Consider the following 20,167-nt stretch of genomic DNA (forward strand, 5'->3'; position numbering starts at 1 on the left):
CAAACAATACAAAAAGTACAAAAGAAGGGCTGAAAAGACACTATGAAATACAGTAGAAGGAGGATTATATGGGCCAGGCGTGGTGGCTAACGCCTGTAATCCCAGCACTTTGGTAGGCCGAGGCGGGTGGATCACCCTAGCCTGACCAACATGGAGAAACCCTGTCCCAGGCTGGTCTCAAACTCCTGGGCTCAAGCAATCTGCCCACCTCAGTCTCCCAAAGTGCTGGGATTACAGATGTGAGCCACAGTGCCCACCCTTGAATTTTACTCTTGTTGGAGATCGTTTTATCATAGATGGACTATTTAAGAAATTTTATAATAAGCACCGAAGAGTGGCAGTGAAACAGAACAAAAATGACCTTACTGTAAAGAGTCATTTGCTTTTTGTTTTTGATTAGTGGGGAGAAAAGGTGGTGTGGTAGAAAGAAAATAGATTTGAGAATCATATCTGAGTTTAAATTTTGATTTGATGACTTCTTAGATGTGTACCATGGGCAGCTGACTTAATCTTTCTAGCCCGTCTCCTTATCTGCAGAATGTAAACAATGCATGTAGAGGGCCTGCCCCCACACATTAGTCACTCACTAATACTAGCTTCCATAGAATCTTTTTTTTTTTTTTTTTTGAGACAAAGTTTCACTTTTGTCACCCAGGCTGGAGTGCAGTGGCGTGATCTCGGCTCACTGTAACCTCTGCTTTCCAGGCTCAAGCGATTCTCCTGCCTTAGCCTCCCCAGTAGCTGGGACTACAGGCACACGTCACTGCACCTGGCTAAGCTTCCACAGAATCTTAATCACCATTTTTAGTCTGCAGAATCAGAAGATACTTATTTGTCTGTACTTTGTTTTTTGTTTTTTTTTTTTTGAGACGGAGTCTTGCTCTGTCACCCAGGGTGGAGTGCAGTGGCGCAATCTCTGCTCACTGCAAGCTCCGCCTCCCAGGTTCATGCCATTCTCCTGCCTCAGCCTCCTGAGTAGCTGGGACTACAGGCGCCTGCCACCACGCCTGGCTAATTTGTTTTGTATTTTTAGTATAGGCAGGGTTTCACTATGTTGGCCACGCTGGTCTCGAACTCCTGACCTCGTGATCCGCCCGCCTCGGCCTCCCAAAGTTCTGGGATTACAAGCATGAGCCACCGCGCCCGGCCTTGTCTGTACTTTCTACTTTTAAAAATGGCCTGAAAAGTTATGCTTAACCAGTACTTTTAAAGTTAGAAAGTCCAGGGAAGGAAGTAATAAGCAATCATGACTTAATGTATCAATATTATGATACTTATATTTTTCATTATCTTTTTCTTTTACAAGTTGCATGATATCTCAGAATCGGAATTTCTAACTGAAGCTGAGATCATTTGTGATGTTGTGTGCCTGGTATATGATGTCAGCAATCCCAAATCCTTTGAATACTGTGCCAGGATTTTTAAGGTTTGTTGCTCCTACAGACTATGACTGAATGTAACTTCATATGGACTTTTTATGGAATTGCAGTGTGGTGTTTCCTAACCACAAAAATGCAACAAAATCATATGTATTTTAAAAATGCATACATCTTTACCCTATTCCTGAAGGTTCTGGTTTTGCTCTAAAGTGGCAGAGTCTCAGACATACATATTTCTGAAAGTTTTCTACATGTGATTCTGAGGTGCATTCCTGACTGAGAACTTTTACATTAATGCAAGGTCTTCCTGGCTGTTAAAGTTACATATGTCTGCCTTCTCTCTGATGAAAAAAAGGAGTAGTACATATGGATTATATATTGCCAAATATACCAAGAATAAATAACAGCCAGAGGAAAGGGATAAATCTGAAGCTTAGAAAGTCTATCAGTCACTTAGGGATTATCAATAAGATTCAATAGGAGTAAAAAGCTATATGTACAAAGGTGTTTATTCTAGCATTGTTTTTAATAGAAAAAAACTGGAAATAATCAAGATGGCTAACAATGGACGATGATTTACTGAAGTAAGATAAAATAATCTAGTGGAATATTAGGCAATATTTAAATTACAAAATAAAAACAATAAATGTAAAATTAAAAATAGTTTTGAATTCTGAAGAATATGGAGGACACAGTATTACCTTTTAAGTGGTTATGTCCAGCATGACTGTGACTGTACAAACACACATAAAAATGCATGTGCTCAAGGACTAGAGGTGATATTAAAAAATGAAAGTAGTTTTTATAAAAGAATTCAGGTGGATTTCTTTATATTTCAAAATATGTGTGTTTAATGTGTGTTTTTAATTACATGTATTTTTTTAATTGTAGTAAATCTAAGGAATCAGTATAGGTCTGTTTTGTCATCAGCATTGGAAAAGTGGTCTGGATCTTATTTATTATATGAGATTTACCTAGACCACTGCCAATCTTTGCCTTTTGGTTCATTTTTTCGCTTTGAAACTACTGTTGCTTTGCCCATCTGGAGGAAATGCTTGGTTCACATTTAATTAAATAGTAATTTTCGAACTTGTTACCAGATTTTGATTTCATTTTTTATTCCATAGCAACACTTTATGGACAGCAGAATACCTTGCTTAATCGTAGCTGCAAAGTCAGACCTGCATGAAGTTAAACAAGAATGTAGTATTTCACCTACTGATTTCTGCAGGAAACACAAAATGCCTCCACCACAAGCCTTCACTTGCAATACTGCTGATGCGCCCAGTAAGGATATCTTTGTTAAATTGACAACAATGGCCATGTATCCGTAAGTACTTGCTGTCTTCATTTTCATGTTGCATGGTTCATAACATTGCATGCCATTATTAGCCGTGAAGGGAATGCAATATCTTTGTCACATAGGAATTGTTCAGCAACAGAAAGATACTTTGTAATGAGAAGGTACAAATTTGAGTAAATGCAAGTTTGGTTTGAATGCCGTAATAAAATGATATAAACAGTGCTTCTGGCAATATCTGTATATTTTTGAGCAGGCTGTAACTACCTTAATAAAATAGTACAATAAAACACAACCCCCCACCCAGCATTAAAAAATAGTTTTACTGGAATAAAATGGGTTTGGCATCATGTTGTTTTATGCTTATAAAGCATTTTCATATGAACAGAAAGTTTATATTTTTCTGTTTTTGACCTTAGGTATATGAAGTTTTCTAAAATATTTTATTAATTTATGTTGAAATTATGGGTATGCTTCAGTTAGGATATGTCTTTTTTAAGTGCTGCAAAGAGTAGTTGTAATTGAAATTTCTACTGTATAAATGTTTTACATTAAGTGTTACGAGCCACAAATTTCATGTACATTTATTATATATCTATACATGCATATGCACAAGCACATAACTGTGGTCATCTCTGTAGTTTACTAACTGCCTTAAAATTGCATGGTTCTTAATGGCATTCGCCTCAAGTAGTGTGTTTGTATAAATTCTGTTTTGTAACAAAATAGTTTTTCAGGCAGTGCGTTTCTCAGGACTTTATAGCTTATTCTACTTATTCTTATGTTAGTCTCTAAATTATTTTTCTCCTTAAGAAAACTACAGTGTAACATAGAGTAATAATCAAACATTGCTATAAACCAAGAATGACATTTTTCAAAAAGGTGTTGATTTGTACAGATTTTTAAAGTCAGAGTTAACTTTACTGCTATTTTATTACCTAATACTTTTTTTAGATGCAACAAACCCTTGAATTTCTATTTGTATTCGAAGACAAGTCATTCCTATTATTATAGAATAACCAAAACCTTATTTATGTTTTACCTTTGCTTTAAAACTCTCATGTATGTTATCTACAGAGAGGATCATTACAGAGACAGACTCTCCCGAGACATGGGCCACACTGATAGAATAGAGAATTTGAGAAAAATCTGGGTCTTTCTAAAAACTGCTTTGTAAGTTACTTTTTCTTTATGACTTCTGTGGGATTTTGTTGATATTTTCTTAGAGAATGACCAAATCTCCTTTCTTGCCATAATTAACATTTAGTAATTATGTAGAAACGCACTGCTTGGTCAGGCTTCCTGCCTAGCTATATATTACGTTGTCTTCCTTACTACATAGATGTACTTCTTTAATCTTGTAATTACAGTAACTGCAACTGTGTTTTTACATCTGCATTTTTAAAACATTTTGCTGTAATTCTGTTGTGTGTGTGTGTGTTATATGATAAATGTACATACATGGACCACTTGTTTATATGGTTAATCCCAAACTACTTCTCATGAAGCATCTCCCTGTTGCTAAGCATACTTTGCATCTCTCCTTTTTGGTGGGTGGAGCCTTGTGTATGTTAAAGAATCAGATTTGATTTATAAAATAACAGATGGATTCCAGTATGACAGCTGGCAGTGACTTAGTAGCAGTGATTTGTTCATCATCACAAGTCAAAAATAAATGAAAAAAAATGAAAAAGGAATGTCTTGAGCCTATACAAGTTTTTTTTTTTTAATTCTTGTTTTTCTTCATGTTGGGAATTAGGCATCATTGGAATGCTGCTAATCGTCACAACCATGCCACCATGTGCTGTGGTCTCATCAGATCTCATAAGCTAAGCCAAGTCAGATTGGGCCAGTCTTTTGACTGAGAAGCCTATAAAAAAAGTTCAGGTGTTACAGGAAGTGATGTCATTGATTCATCAGGTGGCGCTCTTCTGAGTGGGTTCTGAACCAGTACCTCTTCATGGGTGGTGTGATGGCTTTGTATGAATGAGTGGCTCTGACCACTGAACAGTCATTGGAGACCCCATACTTTGGTAGTTAGAGCCGAGGTGAAATGGGTTGTCCCCCGTGCCTGCACCAACTAGTGCAACTCTCCTCAACCAGAAAGGAGTCAGAAAGCCTCCCTAAATTTCATATCTAATTTCAATTGGATCCATTGTTGATTTTTACATCCTCAACCAGAGTTTCATACTGTCATATATAGCTGCTGTGTTTGGGTAGCAGATGAAATCAACCCTATATTTTATTTGAGTAGAAATTTATAAAGCACCTTGATTTAGTTCCTTTGAGAGCCAGGGTGCTTGATGAATTAAAGACGTTGTTGTTCACATCTTCTCAGGGTTGAATATACTTGTCTTTTGACTCATTCGTATATTTATCATTCTTCTCCTTCCTGGTTTTCAGGCATGTGTGTATGCTGAGGGAGGAGGAGGAGGGAATGGTTATTTAAACGCTAGCAAACTTTGTCCTTTTGGTGGGTGCTTATGGCTTACTCAGTTTTTATTTATTTAGACGAGGGTGCCATCTATTGCTGTGCATATTTATTCCACAAAAATTCATGTAATAATAATTCCATCCCCCCTCCAAAAAAAGCAAAAGTATCAGCTAATTTTCCCTAGATTTTCTACAGGGAGGGAGGAGGAAGCTATTACTATTTATTATGTTTTTGGTAAATGTGGAATTCTGCACAACTTTAGCATGCCCCATACTGTCCTTTTCCTTTCTACAAAGAGTGTTGCTTATGCCTAAGTCTTTTTTTTTTTTAAGTTGGCACACCCTGACTTGTGCCATATTTGTAAGTAAGAACTCAACTCCTGTCCTTCTGTGTGTTTTCGCAGCCATGCCCGGTTACGCTGTATGTGCACCTGCAACAGGTGTACATTTTGCATCTGTCAGAACTTCCTCAACTCAGACTTGCTGCAATCTGTAAAGAACAAAATCTTCACTGCAGTTCTTAACAGGTTCTTAACTTTATTTACTGGGTACCAGGCATTCTGTTAAAATACAAAAGAAAAAAGCGGATAACTATTTATTATACAGATACTCACTACAAAGACAAGCTGACTGATGCCCAACTAACTTCCACTAAAATTCTCACTGTGATGACAATGTTTAGTTTTGGAAGCATCCTTAATAATATTTTTAAATTAATAGGTATATTTAGAGGACTATAAAATAAGATTTTGGATTTTTTTCATAAGGAAGATAAATTATCTTTCCTATTAAAAGATAATATGTATAGGGAAATTAAAATTTTTTGGCTGTGAGTTAATAGATTAGGACTTTCGTAGTAAAGAAAAGACACATTAATCCTAAATGAAAGATATTATATTATACTGTACTCAGCTTACATTAAAATAATATATCTCATTAAAACCGTAGTAATGCAAACAGTATTTTGAGTTTGAAAAAATATTCTATTCTTGAAACCATTTATAATTATAATCTGCTTTTAAGTACCTGGAGTGTTTATTTGAAAGAACATGGTTTCTAGACATGATGATAATAACCAACTTTAAGAACTCAAAGGAATATGGAAAAGAGAAAAAGATCTGTAGTACTGTTTTTTTAGGCCTTTATAATTGAACCAAAAGCATGAAGTAATCCTATAAAGTAATACACTTTTAAGAAAGAAAGAGAAAAAAAAAGGATGCATATATTCCCTCAAAGCAGTAATCTTGGAAGTTTGTATTCTTATTCTGATCATGCTACCTTTGTTCAAATCAGTTTTACATTTTTTGAGCATTTAAGAGCTGAATACTAATTTGTACCTGATGTCATATGTGTATGCATTAGGTTTCATTAGGTTTTTGAAAGCATTTAAAAGTCATTGGGAGCTGGGCTTGATTAAGATCAAGCTAAATATTCATTTTTGGTTAGAAATGGGTCAGTTATTTGGCTCACCATTGGACATTCACTGAGGGCTAGACTTTAACTGTATCAAATGACCATAGTTTGTATCCACCAGCAATATAGTGGATGTGTCTATGAAACAGTGAGTTTATTTCTTCTGTGAGTCAGAAACTGATTTTGAAGGCATTCTGAGAGTTTCAGTGATGTTTCGAGCACTAGCAGCTCTGGAATAAGAATGCAACCATCTCAGGTGACTGCTTTGAAGGGATCACCACACTCATTTGGTGGCAAAGTTCTGCTTCTGTGCTTTAGCACCTTGTAAAGTAGTAACATAGACAGATTCTCTCATGATGACTGACAGAAAATGCAAGGCTAGTTCAAACCAAACAACACTCAGGTGCTCCAGTGTTGGGAATCGTTGAGTTGGAAGAAAATTCTAGAATTCATCTGGCCTAACCTCCTGTTAGAATGCCTTCCTGCAAGCCTTCCTGAGAGAGTGCTGTTTATCTGCTGATGGCTTGCCTCATTGGAAAGCATTTTTGCTTTTGCTTTTATTATTTTTTTTAACTAAATGTTTTCCCTATAACTTTCTCTCTTTAGTTTTAGTTCTGCCCTTTAGAACAACATACGACTATTCTACTCCCTCTTCAACATAGCAATCCTTCAGGCATTTGAAGACGGCCATCATGTCTCCCCTAATTTTCTCTTCTCCAGGTAGAACATCCCCATTTCTTTCAGCCTTTTCTTAAATTAGATGGTTTAGTGAACTTATCATTCCTGATTGTCTTCATCTGAAAGCCCCTTAGGTTTTCACAGTACCTCTTAAAATGTGCCACCAAGAATAGAAAGCAGTGTTGCAGTTGTAGTGCGACTAGTCCAGAACAGTGGGCAGCTGTGTTTCACAATTAGGACAGCATCTGTCCAGGGCATGAATTAACTTTTTGGCAGTCCCATCCCACTGTTGACATACATTGTCTTGGGGCTAATTAAAGTCAGATGTTTTTCATATGAAGAGACAGATGTCCCCTCCTTTCTGATGTGTATTTGACATTTTTTAGTTGATGCTTTAAATCTAAATGCAGATACATATATATCTCTATTAAGTGTCATATTCTTTTTGATCCATTTGTTCTAGCTCAGTCATTTCAAACATTATTTCTGTCATTTGTCCCATTATATATTTCTCTAAGCATTGTGTTATTTGCAAATTTGGTAGATATGTACTGTTTTTCAAGTTACTGATGAAAAATGATGTTGAATACCCAGAGGTTGGAGAGAGAGAGAGTGCTAAACTGAGCAAGCCCTATAGTATTCCACCAGAGAACTCTTCGTCAATGACAGGTTCAAAATTCTTGGGGAAGGATTTTTCAGTCAATGAAAAATATGTTATTATCCAGCCCACATTTTATCTTCCTGTCTTATCAGATATTTCATGAAGGATTTTTCTAAAATCAGTACATAATTTCTTCCATATTCCTCTGATCTACCAATATCATAATTTTATCTAATTAGCAAACAACATCTATTTGATGTCTTATTTTGGTGAACTCACCTTGGCTCCCTGTAATTGCTGGTCACAAACCACCTATTTTATTACCTATTCTAGAAACTCTTGATTGTCCATAATTACAGATTGATTCATTGTCTGTGTCCCTGGTGACAATTTTATTCCTAGATTGGTTTAGTTAGCTTTCAAATAAAATTGATTTAGTTAGCTTTCAAATGAAATAGGACAGATGTGCATTAAATGAATACTATTGCGCATAGTATATTATACAGTGGCCCTCAAAGAGAAATCAGTAATTTTTGGTCATATCTATTTATAAACTGGTAGTAATTTAATGGTAATGTCAGCACACATCCTGACATCTGGTAATCAAGAACGGAAAGAATGAAAATGACAAGTAGAGGAAACAGTATACTTTTCAAACACTCCTTCCTTATCCCCGTTAGTATTTCAATCATTTATTTAAGAGAAGTACAGTGGAATTTTAGGGGCTGCGTATTGGAGTTTCTTCTAGTTTATGAAAGGTAAGTAAGATAGGTAGGTGGGGGCCAAAAACTCAGTGCCCACAGGTCCTGGATGGATAATGTAAAAGAATGAAGGTGGCCAAGTATAAGAAACAAGGAGAGGTGGGGATTGTGACAGGCACTGTCTAAAAGAGGCAGCCACCACTCAGCTCTGGCCATTTGTTGTTGTACAAGTCTGGTGTTGCCAGGTTTTCTGGTTTTACAAGATACTGGAAATCAAGGTTTTGGTGTGAAATTTCCAGATATTTAGAGATTAGCAATTAATTAACAAATTTCTAAAGTACTAATCAGAACAAAGCATGTTTATAGTCCACCAGCTTGCAACCTCAGTCTTAAGGTATGGCCTAGTCGTGAAAATAGAGGCCAAGGAAAAGGACACATAGAATGAAAATGTCTCTGGTCCCATCACCACACCACCACTTTACTCCTTTCCCATGAAAAATTTGAAAAAGTTATTGGGTGGTGGGATGAGAATGGAACCACCTTTCCCTGTTACTTCTCAGGTTTTGGCAGCTGTTACTAGTTGGTCATTATTGGTTTCCTGTGTTAGACGTATCCTAATGTTAGGCACAAAAAAGATTGATTGACTAATTAAGTAAAAGTCATTTAAAATTTTTTCACTGTATTTTATTCATAGGGAGGGTTCTCACCTAACACTAGGTCCTAAGTCTTTGTTTTTAGATATCAGAACTACCATGCTTAGTGTTTGATTTAGAATTGTGAAAGAGCAGTTCTAAAAGGCTTGTCTTTTTTTTTTTTTTTTCTTGAAATGGAGTCTCACCCTGCCACCCCAGCTGGAGTGCAGTGGCATGATCTCAGTCCACTGCAACCTCCACCTCCCAGGTTCAAGTGATTCTCGTGCCTCAGCCTCCGGAGTAGCTGGGACCACAGGCATATGCCACCTTGCCCGGCTAATTTTTGTATTTTTAGTTTCGCCATGTCTCAAACTGGTCTCAAACTCCTGACCTCAGGTGGTCTGCCCGCCTCAGCCTCCCAAAGTGCTGGGATTACAGCTGTGAGCCACCGTGCCCAGCTGTCATTTTTATATAAGTAAAAAGTTTCATTGAATGTCTACAAAGAATTAAATTAGTAGACAAGTATTGGTCTCAAATCAGCACATTGTTTTAGTGTGCTTGTAAAAATTTTGGTCACTGAAATAGAAATTACTACCAGATATGATACATGTTTGAGACCACATTCTCTTATTACCCCACTGTCCCCTAACCCCACCTTGATGTGATTTATTCATTCAGAGTACTTAATTTAAGTACCTGCTTTGAATAGGAACCTGCTGTGAACTGGGGCAAAATTTGAAAATGAAGAATATATGGAACCTGCCTTTAAGCATCTTTCTAAATATTATTTCTCTAAGAAAAACATTTTTTAACTTTGGTTATATTTTCAGTGATGTTAGTCCTTCATGCTAAAAAGGAAAGTGCTATATAACCTGATAATGAATTTAGGCAGTTTCAAGAGGTTAATTTCTGCAAGTGTTTTTCCTTCTATGAGAAAAAAATTGTCTTTTTTCTTGAACTTATTTACTAACACTATATATTTTAAATATAGAAAAGAATGAATTAAAAATTTTTATTTCCAACTTAATTGAATGTATATTAACTTTGATATGTGAGAGTAGTGTTAAACACATCTATCTCACATGTAATCTTTCTCTTGGTAATTATGATCTCACTCAGATCTGGATAGGTTTATGTTTTACTTTAGACTAATTTATGAATAACTGGAATTATTTGAATTTAAATACGTGTGGAGGATGATTAACGTGGTCAGATGATTTTAATCTTTGGGACTGCTTTCATTTCAAGTGGTATAAATTACGTTACTGGAGAAAAAGACCTTTTGAATATATTTTAAATTTTAAATATCTTTTAAATTTGAAAGTGATTATATATAGATGAGCTTGATTGTTGGTTTGAACTACCCAGGATTTTTATTTATTAAGTATTTATTACTCTGACTTGAGAACACTCCTGCTTTGCATGAGAATGTTACTAGATTGTAGTGTGTCGTGAACTTTAATTTGTCCTTTTTTTTAGGTGTTTGTTTTCATTTGTTTGTTTGTGTCACTTAGTCATTTTTTAATACTCTCAATCTCCTTCCCAGCTAGGTTTTGTGTATAATCTCACCACTTCTAACCTGTTATTTAATCAAATATTGCTTATTTTACAGTTTATTATTTGGGCATGATTTCCTTTGTGCATATTTTGGTTTTAGGATTTCTTTCATTCTGTTTTATTATTTGCATTAGCCATATAAGTTGTTGGTTCGTGTTACTTCTTAAGTTCAGTAGCAGCATTTTATTTTGACAACCAAGTGCATAGTTCACACTGAATATTTACAGAGACCCAAAAGTATGATGGATAGACATCATACCTATTGTATTTTTTTACCCTATTTATAATGTATTTTTAGATTAAATATATGTGTGACTTTTAAGCCACTCATTAATGACTGACTTCATTTACCCATATTGCTTTAATAATCACCCAAGTTCTTCCTTTATGTAGTTTGGATTCATTAATTAATATAGGAGCCCTTTGTTGACGAAAGGATTTTATTACTGTTAGACAAAAATGAACTGCTTTTTCATAGGATTGCCTTATGAAAAGGATAGGTTTCTAAAAATTTTAATGTTGTTAAATGTTGGAAATCTAAGAGTCCTTGGGATATTACGTTATAGTAGAATATTTTATCCAAGGAAGTCCTGCTTTAGTTTCTTATGAAACTTATTTATTCCCTTGTATGAAGGTCCTTATAAGACTATTTGTGAATTTGTATACATAGTCATATATTTAAAGTTATACAAGAGTTTATGTTATAGATTTTCATTAAGTAAGCTGCTACTGCTTATAATTTTTAAATTTTCTGTCATTTGGTTAATATATTAAAGGACATGACAAGGTGAAGTTTGCCTTATCTGATCTTTAAGTATCACTAGCTAACATATAGATATTGGAGCATTTCCTTTGTATTCATGATCATCTGTAAATTCAGATTCTTCTAATGCTTGGTGAAGCATTTCTTGACATTAGTGCACACCTGTGTCCTTTCCCAAAGTATGTTACTATTTAGGCGTGCTCAGTTAACAGCTTGCTTATGGTTTGTGTTGAAGCTGCTAGACACTGTATATTGATTCCTTAACCTATTTTATCCTATTAAATATTTATCCTAATAAATATTTATCCTAATAAATATCCTATTAAAATATTTTATGCCTATTGGCTCAGTTAGGAGAATTGTCCTTATTAAAATTGTTATTAGCAGTAGTGGCATTATTTTTAAAAGTAGATACAGAAAATATGGGCAGGCGCCGTGGCTCACGCCTGTAATCCCAGCACTTTGGGAGGCCGAGGAGGGCGGATCACGAGGTCAAGAGATTGAGACCATCCTGGTCAACATGGTGAAACCCCGTCTCTACTAAAAATACAAAAATTATCTGGGCGTGGTGTTGCGCACCTGTAGTCCCAGCTACTTGGGAGTCTGAGGCAGGAGAACTGCTTGAACCCGGGAGGTGGAGGTGGCAGTGAGCCAAGATTGCACCACTGCACTCCAGACTGGTGACAGAGCAAGACTCCATCTCAAAAAAAAAAAAAAGAAAGAAAATACTTCACCATATTGAAACATTTGGAGAAATAAAAGCAGAGAGTCCAGAAGACTTTTTTTTATTTTTAATATTTTATTTTATTTATTTATTTATTTATTTTGAGATAGAGTCTCACTCTGTTGCCCAGGCTGGAGTGCAGTGGCCCTATCTCAGCTCATTGCAACCCCCACCTCCCAGGTTCAAGCAATTCTTCTGCCTCAGCCTCCCAAGTAGCTGGGATTACAGGTATGCACCATCACACCTGGCTAATTTTTTGTATTTTTAGTAGAGACGGGTTTCACCATGTTGGCTAGGCTGATCTCGAACTCCTAACCTCATGTGATCTGGCTTCCTCTGCCTCCCAAAGTGCTGGGATTACAGGCACGGGCCACCATGCCTGTCCTCAGAAGACTTTTTTTTTAAGTGTAATATTTGAAAATAGAAAAGGGCCAAGCGCAGTGGCTCATGCTTCTAATCCCAGCACTTTGGGAGGCCAAGGCAGGAGGATCACTTGAGCTCAGGAGTTCAGGACCAGCCTGGGTCACAAAGTGAGAGCCTGTCTCTATAAAAAATAAAAATAAATAAATAAATAAATAAATAAAGCTGGGTGTGATGGCTCACACTTGTGGTCCCATCTACATAGGAGACTGAGCTGAGAGGTTTGCTTGAGCCCAGGAGGTCAAAACTGTAGTGAGCTGTGTTTGTGCCACTGTACTGTAGCCTGGGTGACACAATGAGATCCTGTCTGAAAAAAAAAAAAAAACAGAGCTGGGCACAGTGTTTCATACCCATAATTTCAGCACTTTTGGAGATCTAGGCAGTAGGATTATGTGAGCCCAGGAGTTCCAGACCAGCCTGGGCAACAAAGTTGTATTAAGACCCCCATCTCTACAAAAAATCATAAATTAGCCAAGTATGGTAGCACGCACTTGGGGTCCCAGCTACATGGGAGGCTGAGGCAGGAGGATCACCTGAGCCCAGGAGGTTAAGGCTGCAGTGAGCTGTGTTCATGCCATTGCATTCCAGCCTGGGTGACAGAGCAAGACCCTGTCTCTAAATAAATAAATAAGGACAAAAAAATTTATGGTAGTTTGGTGACCTCAGTATAGTTTTCAACTTGAGATACGTAATTACAAATGAGAAAAAGCTAAATATGGTATCTCTGTGCCCTGGTAACTTTAGATACACTTGTATTGCAGTTATATTGGTTGTTTTAGAGTATTATCTTAAAAATCTATACCTGAGATATATATATGGGTAGAGTTGTAAAATTAGAAGACCATTCACATTAGTGCATTTGTACATCTCTTAGTTGTATTTTGGAAAGAATAAGATGGGGAGATGAGAGGAGTGAAAAATAGGAAATTCAAATACATTTCTGAGAAATTGTGTGGGAAGACTGATAAAAATGACTCTCTGAGTGGAGCTCCTCTGAGTAAAATCTCTCAGTTTTGCTTCTTTTCAGTATTTTCTACTGAACTTTTCTTTTCCTCTGCACAATAGCTTACAGTCTAAGACAAGGTTAATTGATATCTGGGTAACAATTTCTGAATTCTTACCCTTCCTCTATGTTGCCCAGGCTGGTCTTGAACTCCTGGCCTCAAGCAGTCCTCCAACTTCAGCCCCCCAAAGATCTGGGATTACAGTGTGAGCCTCTGTGCCCAACCAGTTCATGTTTTTATATTCACCTTAAGTTGCAGAATTAATTAAAAGTATTTTGTATGCCCTTGCACTAAAGATATTCAGTGCAAAGGTACATAGGAATTTTGGCCAGTCTGCATATGCCTTGTGTGACTGTTCACAGTTCACACAGTTATTCGTTTAACTCTCTATTACCTGAATTTTGCAACATTTTCTTCTCTCTGCATTATTAAGTAGTGGCCTTAATAAAACCCAAGTCCAGATGTGTTGGTTGGCTCCTACACCTGTGTCAAGGAGAAACTTGACGTCTGATACATTCATGGGCCTTCAGCACTTCTAAGCCAGAAAGCCAACATCCCAGACACAGGAATTTTCACCTAAGAACTTGAAAGCTCTAACAAACTGCGAATGATTAGTTAGGTTATATTCAACATTTAGTCATTATTTCTAATGTTCTAAAAAGAGATACTGCTTAACTAAATGATCTTATTCCACATAGAGTAGGAAAGTTTGGTGATTTTGATATATCACTAGGTTAGAAAAAAAACCTTTATACATAGACACGTACACATTTTTGACCTTGTAACATTTAATTCTGGAAAGTCTATCTTAATGAAAACATCCTAAATATAGAGAAAAATTTTATGTAGAAAGATAGTCTTTTTTTTGTAGCCACAAATAAATGGAGATAGCCAGGTTGGGCATGGTGGCTTATGCCTGTAATCCCAGCTCTTTGGGAGGCTGAGGCCAGGAGTTCAAGACTAGCCTGTGCAACATAGCAAGACTCGATCTCTACAAGAAAGATGAAAATTATCCAGGCATGATGGCACACACCTGTAGTCCCAGCTACTTATGTGGCTAAAGCAGGAAGATCACTTGAGCTCAGGAGTTCGAGGCTACAGTGAGCTAGGATTGCACCACTGCACTATCCAGCCTGGGTGACAGAGCAAGACACTGTCACTGAAAAGTAAAATAATAAAATAAAAGGAGATAGCCAGCAATAGGAGAATAGAATATAATCCAGTTATTTAGAATGTTTCCATAATTGATGAAGAAGTCCATACCTTATAACATGTATGAAAAATATATGGAATTATACACACGTTGTGTTTGCAGCTGTGTAAAAAATACATAGAAAAAGTCTAAAAGGGGCTGGGCACAGTGGCTCACTCCTGTAATCCCAGCACTTTGGGAGGCTGAGGCAGACGGATCACTTGAGGTCAGGAGTTTGAGACCAGCCTGGTCAACATGGTGAAACCCCATCTCTACTAAAAATACCAAAAATTAGCTGGGCACCAATACCAAAAATTAGGTGGTGCACGCCTGTAATCCCAGCTACTCGGGAGCCTGAGGCACAAGAATGACTGGAAGCTGGAAGGCGGAGGTTGCAGCGAGCTGAGATTGCGATACTCTGTCTCAAAAAAAAAGAAAAGTCTAAAAGGAAATACCTGACCTTTTAATTTGTTGCCTTGGGTAACATAAATGATTTTTTTTCTTACTTTGCCTTATTTTCTAATGAGTGTATATTAGCTTTTTTATATTTGAAAATAAAGTAAACTTTAGAAAGAAAGAAAAACTATGCAGTAAGATACTATAAGTTATTCTAAGATGATATTTTCTATAAGTCATTTTGAAAGAATTATGCTTTTGAATTGTGGAAGAATTATTTCTGCTTAAGTTTAGAAATGAGCCAGAAGCGGCCAGTCGTGGTGGCTCACGCCTGTAATCTCAGCACTTTCGGAAGCCGAGGTGGGTGGATCACCTGAGATCAGGAAATCGAGACCATCGTGGCCAACATGGTAAAACCCTGTCTCTACTAAAAATACAAAAATTAGCTGGGCGTGGTGACATGCACCTGTAGTCCCAGCTACTTGGAAGGCTGAGGCAGGAGAATCACTTGAACTTGGGAGGCAGAGGTTGCAGTGAGCTGAGATCGCGCCACTGTACTCCAGCCTAGCGACAGAGTAAGATTTCGTCTGTCTCAAAAAAAAAAAAAAGAAAGAAAGAGAAAGAAATGAGCCAGAAGCTTTATGAAACTGTACTTGCCTCTGTTTGAGAACTGAAAGGACAAACATGAATTAGTTTTTGATACTTTTGGAATACATGTGTGACCACATTATTCTCTATTCAGGTTAAGCAATGATAAGCGTGCCCTCCATTTTAAATGCTTTCTCTTTTAAATAGAGCCTGGTAATGCAGCCTTTAAATGCAGGTGGTACAGGTGTAAAATAGTTCTCTAAGTAACTTTCCATGTCTAAAAGTGTCTTAAACAGCTACTGTAACATTGATGGAGCCATTGAAATATATTTTATAAGTTAATAGTTACTTTAAGTTTTAAACTAGCTGTATCTTGAACATGTATCTGTATTGATCTTGAAATGCAAAAGAAAACTAAGCAATAAGGTCAGTCAGAATATATTATTTCATGTGTCTTAAAACACAAGGGAGACCAGCCTGTAGTTCCAGCAGTTAGAGAGGCCAAGGTGGAAGGACTGCTTGATCAAGCTCAGGAGTTCAAGACCAGCCTGGACAACATAGTGAGACTTCATCTCTATCAACAAACAAACAAACAAGAAACCACAAGGGAGCTCTGTAAAACAGATATCCATATTTGAAGACTATTTATAAGAAATCATTTTGATTGATTTTAATATGATTATAGCTAGCTTAAATCCTAATTCTTTTTTCCTCCTAAGTTAAAAAATAAATGTAAAAATTTCAAAATAAAATAAAAAATCTCCATCAGTGCAGATGCATGATAATCACAGGGAGGCCAAAGATAAAGAGAAACCTCTAATGCACCTTTATCTATGCTCTGACTTTAAATTCTGTACATCTGCATTGACTTGGAGTTGTAAACTTTTGTTACTCTCATCATAGGTCCATGGTGGTCTGTTGAGTTTGGGATGTTGGACTCAATTTTTTCACAGATATATATTTGTAGTTTTTGATAACCCAAAGTTATAATCATCTGTAAACTTCATGACTAATAGTTGTTAACCTCATTTCTGTTGAATACTTATGGTTACTATATGTTGTCAGGTACTGCTTATGGTATTGGTTTAAAGGACTTGGTATTTCAGATGCACCAAGACCAGCCTCATAGGGATGTTTAGAGAATGTATATAACAGCTTTAGGTTTCCTTTTCTGGGGTGGGTGGGTGTGTGTGTTTGTTAACAGAGTACATACAGAGATTTTTTTTTTAAGTTTGGCAATTTGCTATAGAATACATTTATTTTAAATATAGAAAACATGAGATCCATCATATAGGGTGGCAACTCAATTTATGTGTGGGATGCATAATTGAGAGATGTTATTTTGAGTCCCTTTTTTTGTGAGCTCTGCTGTGAACTGCAAACTATGTGCATGTGTATAAAAGGTTAAGAGCCCGGGTAGCTGAGTGGGGTGCCATGCTGTTAGCAGACAACGAAGGCAGTATTACTCACCAGGTGCATGCTGTCAGCTCTGTAGAAGATTCCATCTTCATGGAGTCATCTCGTGGTCCACTTTTTCTTGAAGCCAGGTAACATTTCCAATGGGTTGGCCTCGTTGGAGTTTTTCCAGCTTGAAAATCCTAAGCATTTTCTTCTCTGACTTTTTTTTTTAATAAAACACTGTCTGTTGGAAAAACTAACTTGCAAGCTGGAATGAACCTGTGATATCACTTTGCTTTGTAAGAAATAATTACGTGAGGAGTGATTTTTTTTTTTAAATAGAAACTGGTGAGGGTGAGAACTGGAGTGTTGTGTCTTGCTTTGTTGTGGTGTTAAGCATGGAGCACTCTGGCTTGTGTTGTAGACTTTTGTTTCTAGGGATGTACAGACTATTTTGTGATAACTAATCTGTTCACTTTGACTATTACTGAGGCAAAGTAGTTTTGTGCAGTTTGAATTCTTGGCTCTGAACTCTTGCATATGTCAGTGCCTTGGTCTTTTAATGATATCTGACTTTTGCTTCAAATCTGTTTAACTTAGTTATAAAATAACCTAGACAGTCTCTCTAAGCTCTTAATTTTGTAAGTTTTCTTTTCTTTCTTTTTTTTTTTTTTTTTTTTTTGCGATGGAGTCTCACTCTGTCACCCAGGTTGGAGTGCAGTGGCACCGTGTTGGCTCACTGCAACCTCTGTCTCCTAGGTTCAAGCAGTTCTCCTGCCTCAGCCTCCCGAGTAGCTGGGATTACAGGCACCCACCACCATGCCCGGCCACTTTTTATATTTTTAGTAGAGATGGGGTTTCACCAGGTTGGCCAGGCCAGTCTCGAACTCCTGACCTCAGGTGATCCACCCGCCTCAGCCTCCCGAAGTGCTGGGATTACAGGCATGAGCCACTGCACCTGGCCAATTTTTTAAGTTTTCTACATCATCTCAATTGTGTTCACTTAGTAACTAAGACTTCAGTGACATTTAAATAAAATGTTCTGACCTTTTCTTTAGAGCTTTATCCTCTTCATGGTAAGCTGTCATACTTGAGACTCTTGAGGGTACTTACTGAGCATGCTCACAACTCAGTTTGTGGTACAGGCTGTCCCTGTTCTTGTCATGCATACTATGGCTTCTTTTATGTCATTGCCTTTCAATCCATCACATTACATTATGTCTGTTAGTTGGTATCATTATCACTGCCTGTCTGACTAACACCAGGGATTGGTTTTTTTTCTCTTTAATTAGCAGTAACCAAATTAATGCAAACTGATAAATCTTCCCCTCCCTCTTCGGGTTTTTTGGGGATTTTTTTGTAAATTTTTATGAGGCTTAGTGTTTCCAAAGTTGACTTTAATCATTTCTCTTAGAAAAGTATTGTCACTTGTCACTTAACTGCTTACAAAATAGCTTTCAGTTCCTGGGGATAGGAGGTTGCACATTATTTAACCATGAATATGATCCTCAAAATTGTGGGAACACCGCCTTAATTTTCATTTTGAAGGACCGTGATGGTATTATAAAATGCTAGATTGATTTGTCTAACTTCTTTATTTCCTGTGTGAAAAAAAGTTTACAAATTTAGATGTCTACTCCCACAAAGTAGCTAATTGTCTTTATTAGTGTCTACATTATGTCATTTTCTTAAAGTAATGATTAAGTAATTATATACATGGCTATATTGATCAATGTTTTTGATAAGCATTACTGTATGCAATTAGCTTGACAAGTGTGCTAATACTTCCTTAAAAGTAGACTGCTAAATAACTGGTATAGGGTTTTCATACTAATCATGTTTTAAATAATAATTATATTTTCTGACTGCAGGCACGTGACACAAGCTGACCTCAAGAGCTCCACGTTTTGGCTTCGAGCAAGTTTTGGTGCTACTGTTTTTGCAGTTTTGGGCTTTGCTATGTACAAAGCATTATTGAAACAGCGATGATATAAAAAGAAATACTGTCCCTACCAAAAACAAATACTTTTATGTATATTCTGAATGCTTTAAGTTCTGCTAGAAATATTGAGATATTTATACATGCAGAGTTACTTTATTAATATTTGTAATTCATGCATAAGAGTATTTTAATGATAGTTATAACTGCAGTATTGGTTAGCATATGGAAAGAGAACAGCTAACAGCCAAACTAAAATGGCTAAATTCCAGAGGCCAAAAGGGAATATTTTGTAAATATATGTACATATTCAGGCAAGATATGGTCTCCCAAGCTGAGTTCTAGAAATGATGTTTCTAGACATTTCTAAATGGTATTGTTAGTGCTCACTTGGTTCACTCTTCTAGGTTTAAGTTAGCCCAGAGATTGTATTTACTCATGGATCACTTTATTTATTTCACATTTACTCAGAATGATCCTTTGGGTTCTATAAGGACATAAGGCACAATTTGCCATTCTCTCTCCGTTTTTAAAAACATACAAGTCAGTGTCAGCTTACCAACATGACATTTTTTCAGTCACTTGTGGTAGGCCAGCCTTGAATCCATCGCACAGTCTAGAAACTTGTGTAGCTGAGTGTGCAGCTCACCTTTAAGGGTGAAGTGAGGTAAAAGCAATTAGCAGAGGCGTTATCTATGTGATTATGTTGCTTCCTTGTCAGTATGTTGAATTTTATAGCCCTTTCAATGAAATGAAAAAAAAAAACAATTTGTATATTACCAATGTTTTTAGTTTAAATAAAGAGTCACCCTTACTACTGTTGAATTTCATCCCAAGTGTAAATCATTCTATAATGGCTGTGTCTGTTATAGTATATTACAGTAACTGCATGTGTTACCAAGTGTTCTATATCAGGCTAGGATAACCTAGAGGCAGTAATTTTTTAAATGATAAAATAAATCTAATGAATATAAACTCTCATGATAAACCTATTTTTTCCATCATCAACCTTTTCAAGTATTTAAATAAATAACTGCTGTGTACTGTGA

General features: G+C 36.6%; 1 protein-coding gene across 10 annotated transcripts in view; it reads left to right on the top strand.

The window, feature by feature from the left end:
• The window catches only part of RHOT1 (ras homolog family member T1), an 83,063-nt gene extending 62,896 nt beyond the window's left edge, over positions 1 to 20,167 (top strand). The window contains exons 17-22 of one of the 10 annotated variants that reach the window (XR_008495238.2): positions 1,307 to 1,426; positions 2,507 to 2,709; positions 3,757 to 3,852; positions 5,517 to 5,639; positions 7,132 to 7,245; positions 19,051 to 19,166. Coding sequence is in view for 8 of the 10 variants with exons in the window: in XM_054459966.2 (XP_054315941.1) it covers positions 1,307 to 1,426; positions 2,507 to 2,709; positions 5,517 to 5,639; positions 17,185 to 17,328; positions 19,051 to 19,168 (708 nt within the window). In the remaining 2 variants the exon portion in view is untranslated. Of the gene's footprint in view, positions 1 to 1,306; positions 1,427 to 2,506; positions 2,710 to 3,756; positions 3,853 to 5,516; positions 5,640 to 7,131; positions 7,246 to 15,482; positions 15,603 to 17,184; positions 17,329 to 19,050 lie in introns of those variants that run through there. The other 9 variants (XR_008495239.2, XM_054459966.2, XM_054459959.2 and 6 more) reach the window with 9 other exon arrangements.

Source organism: Pongo pygmaeus, chromosome 19 (assembly GCF_028885625.2).
Source record: "Pongo pygmaeus isolate AG05252 chromosome 19, NHGRI_mPonPyg2-v2.0_pri, whole genome shotgun sequence".
Classification (NCBI taxonomy): Eukaryota; Metazoa; Chordata; class Mammalia; order Primates; family Hominidae; genus Pongo; species Pongo pygmaeus.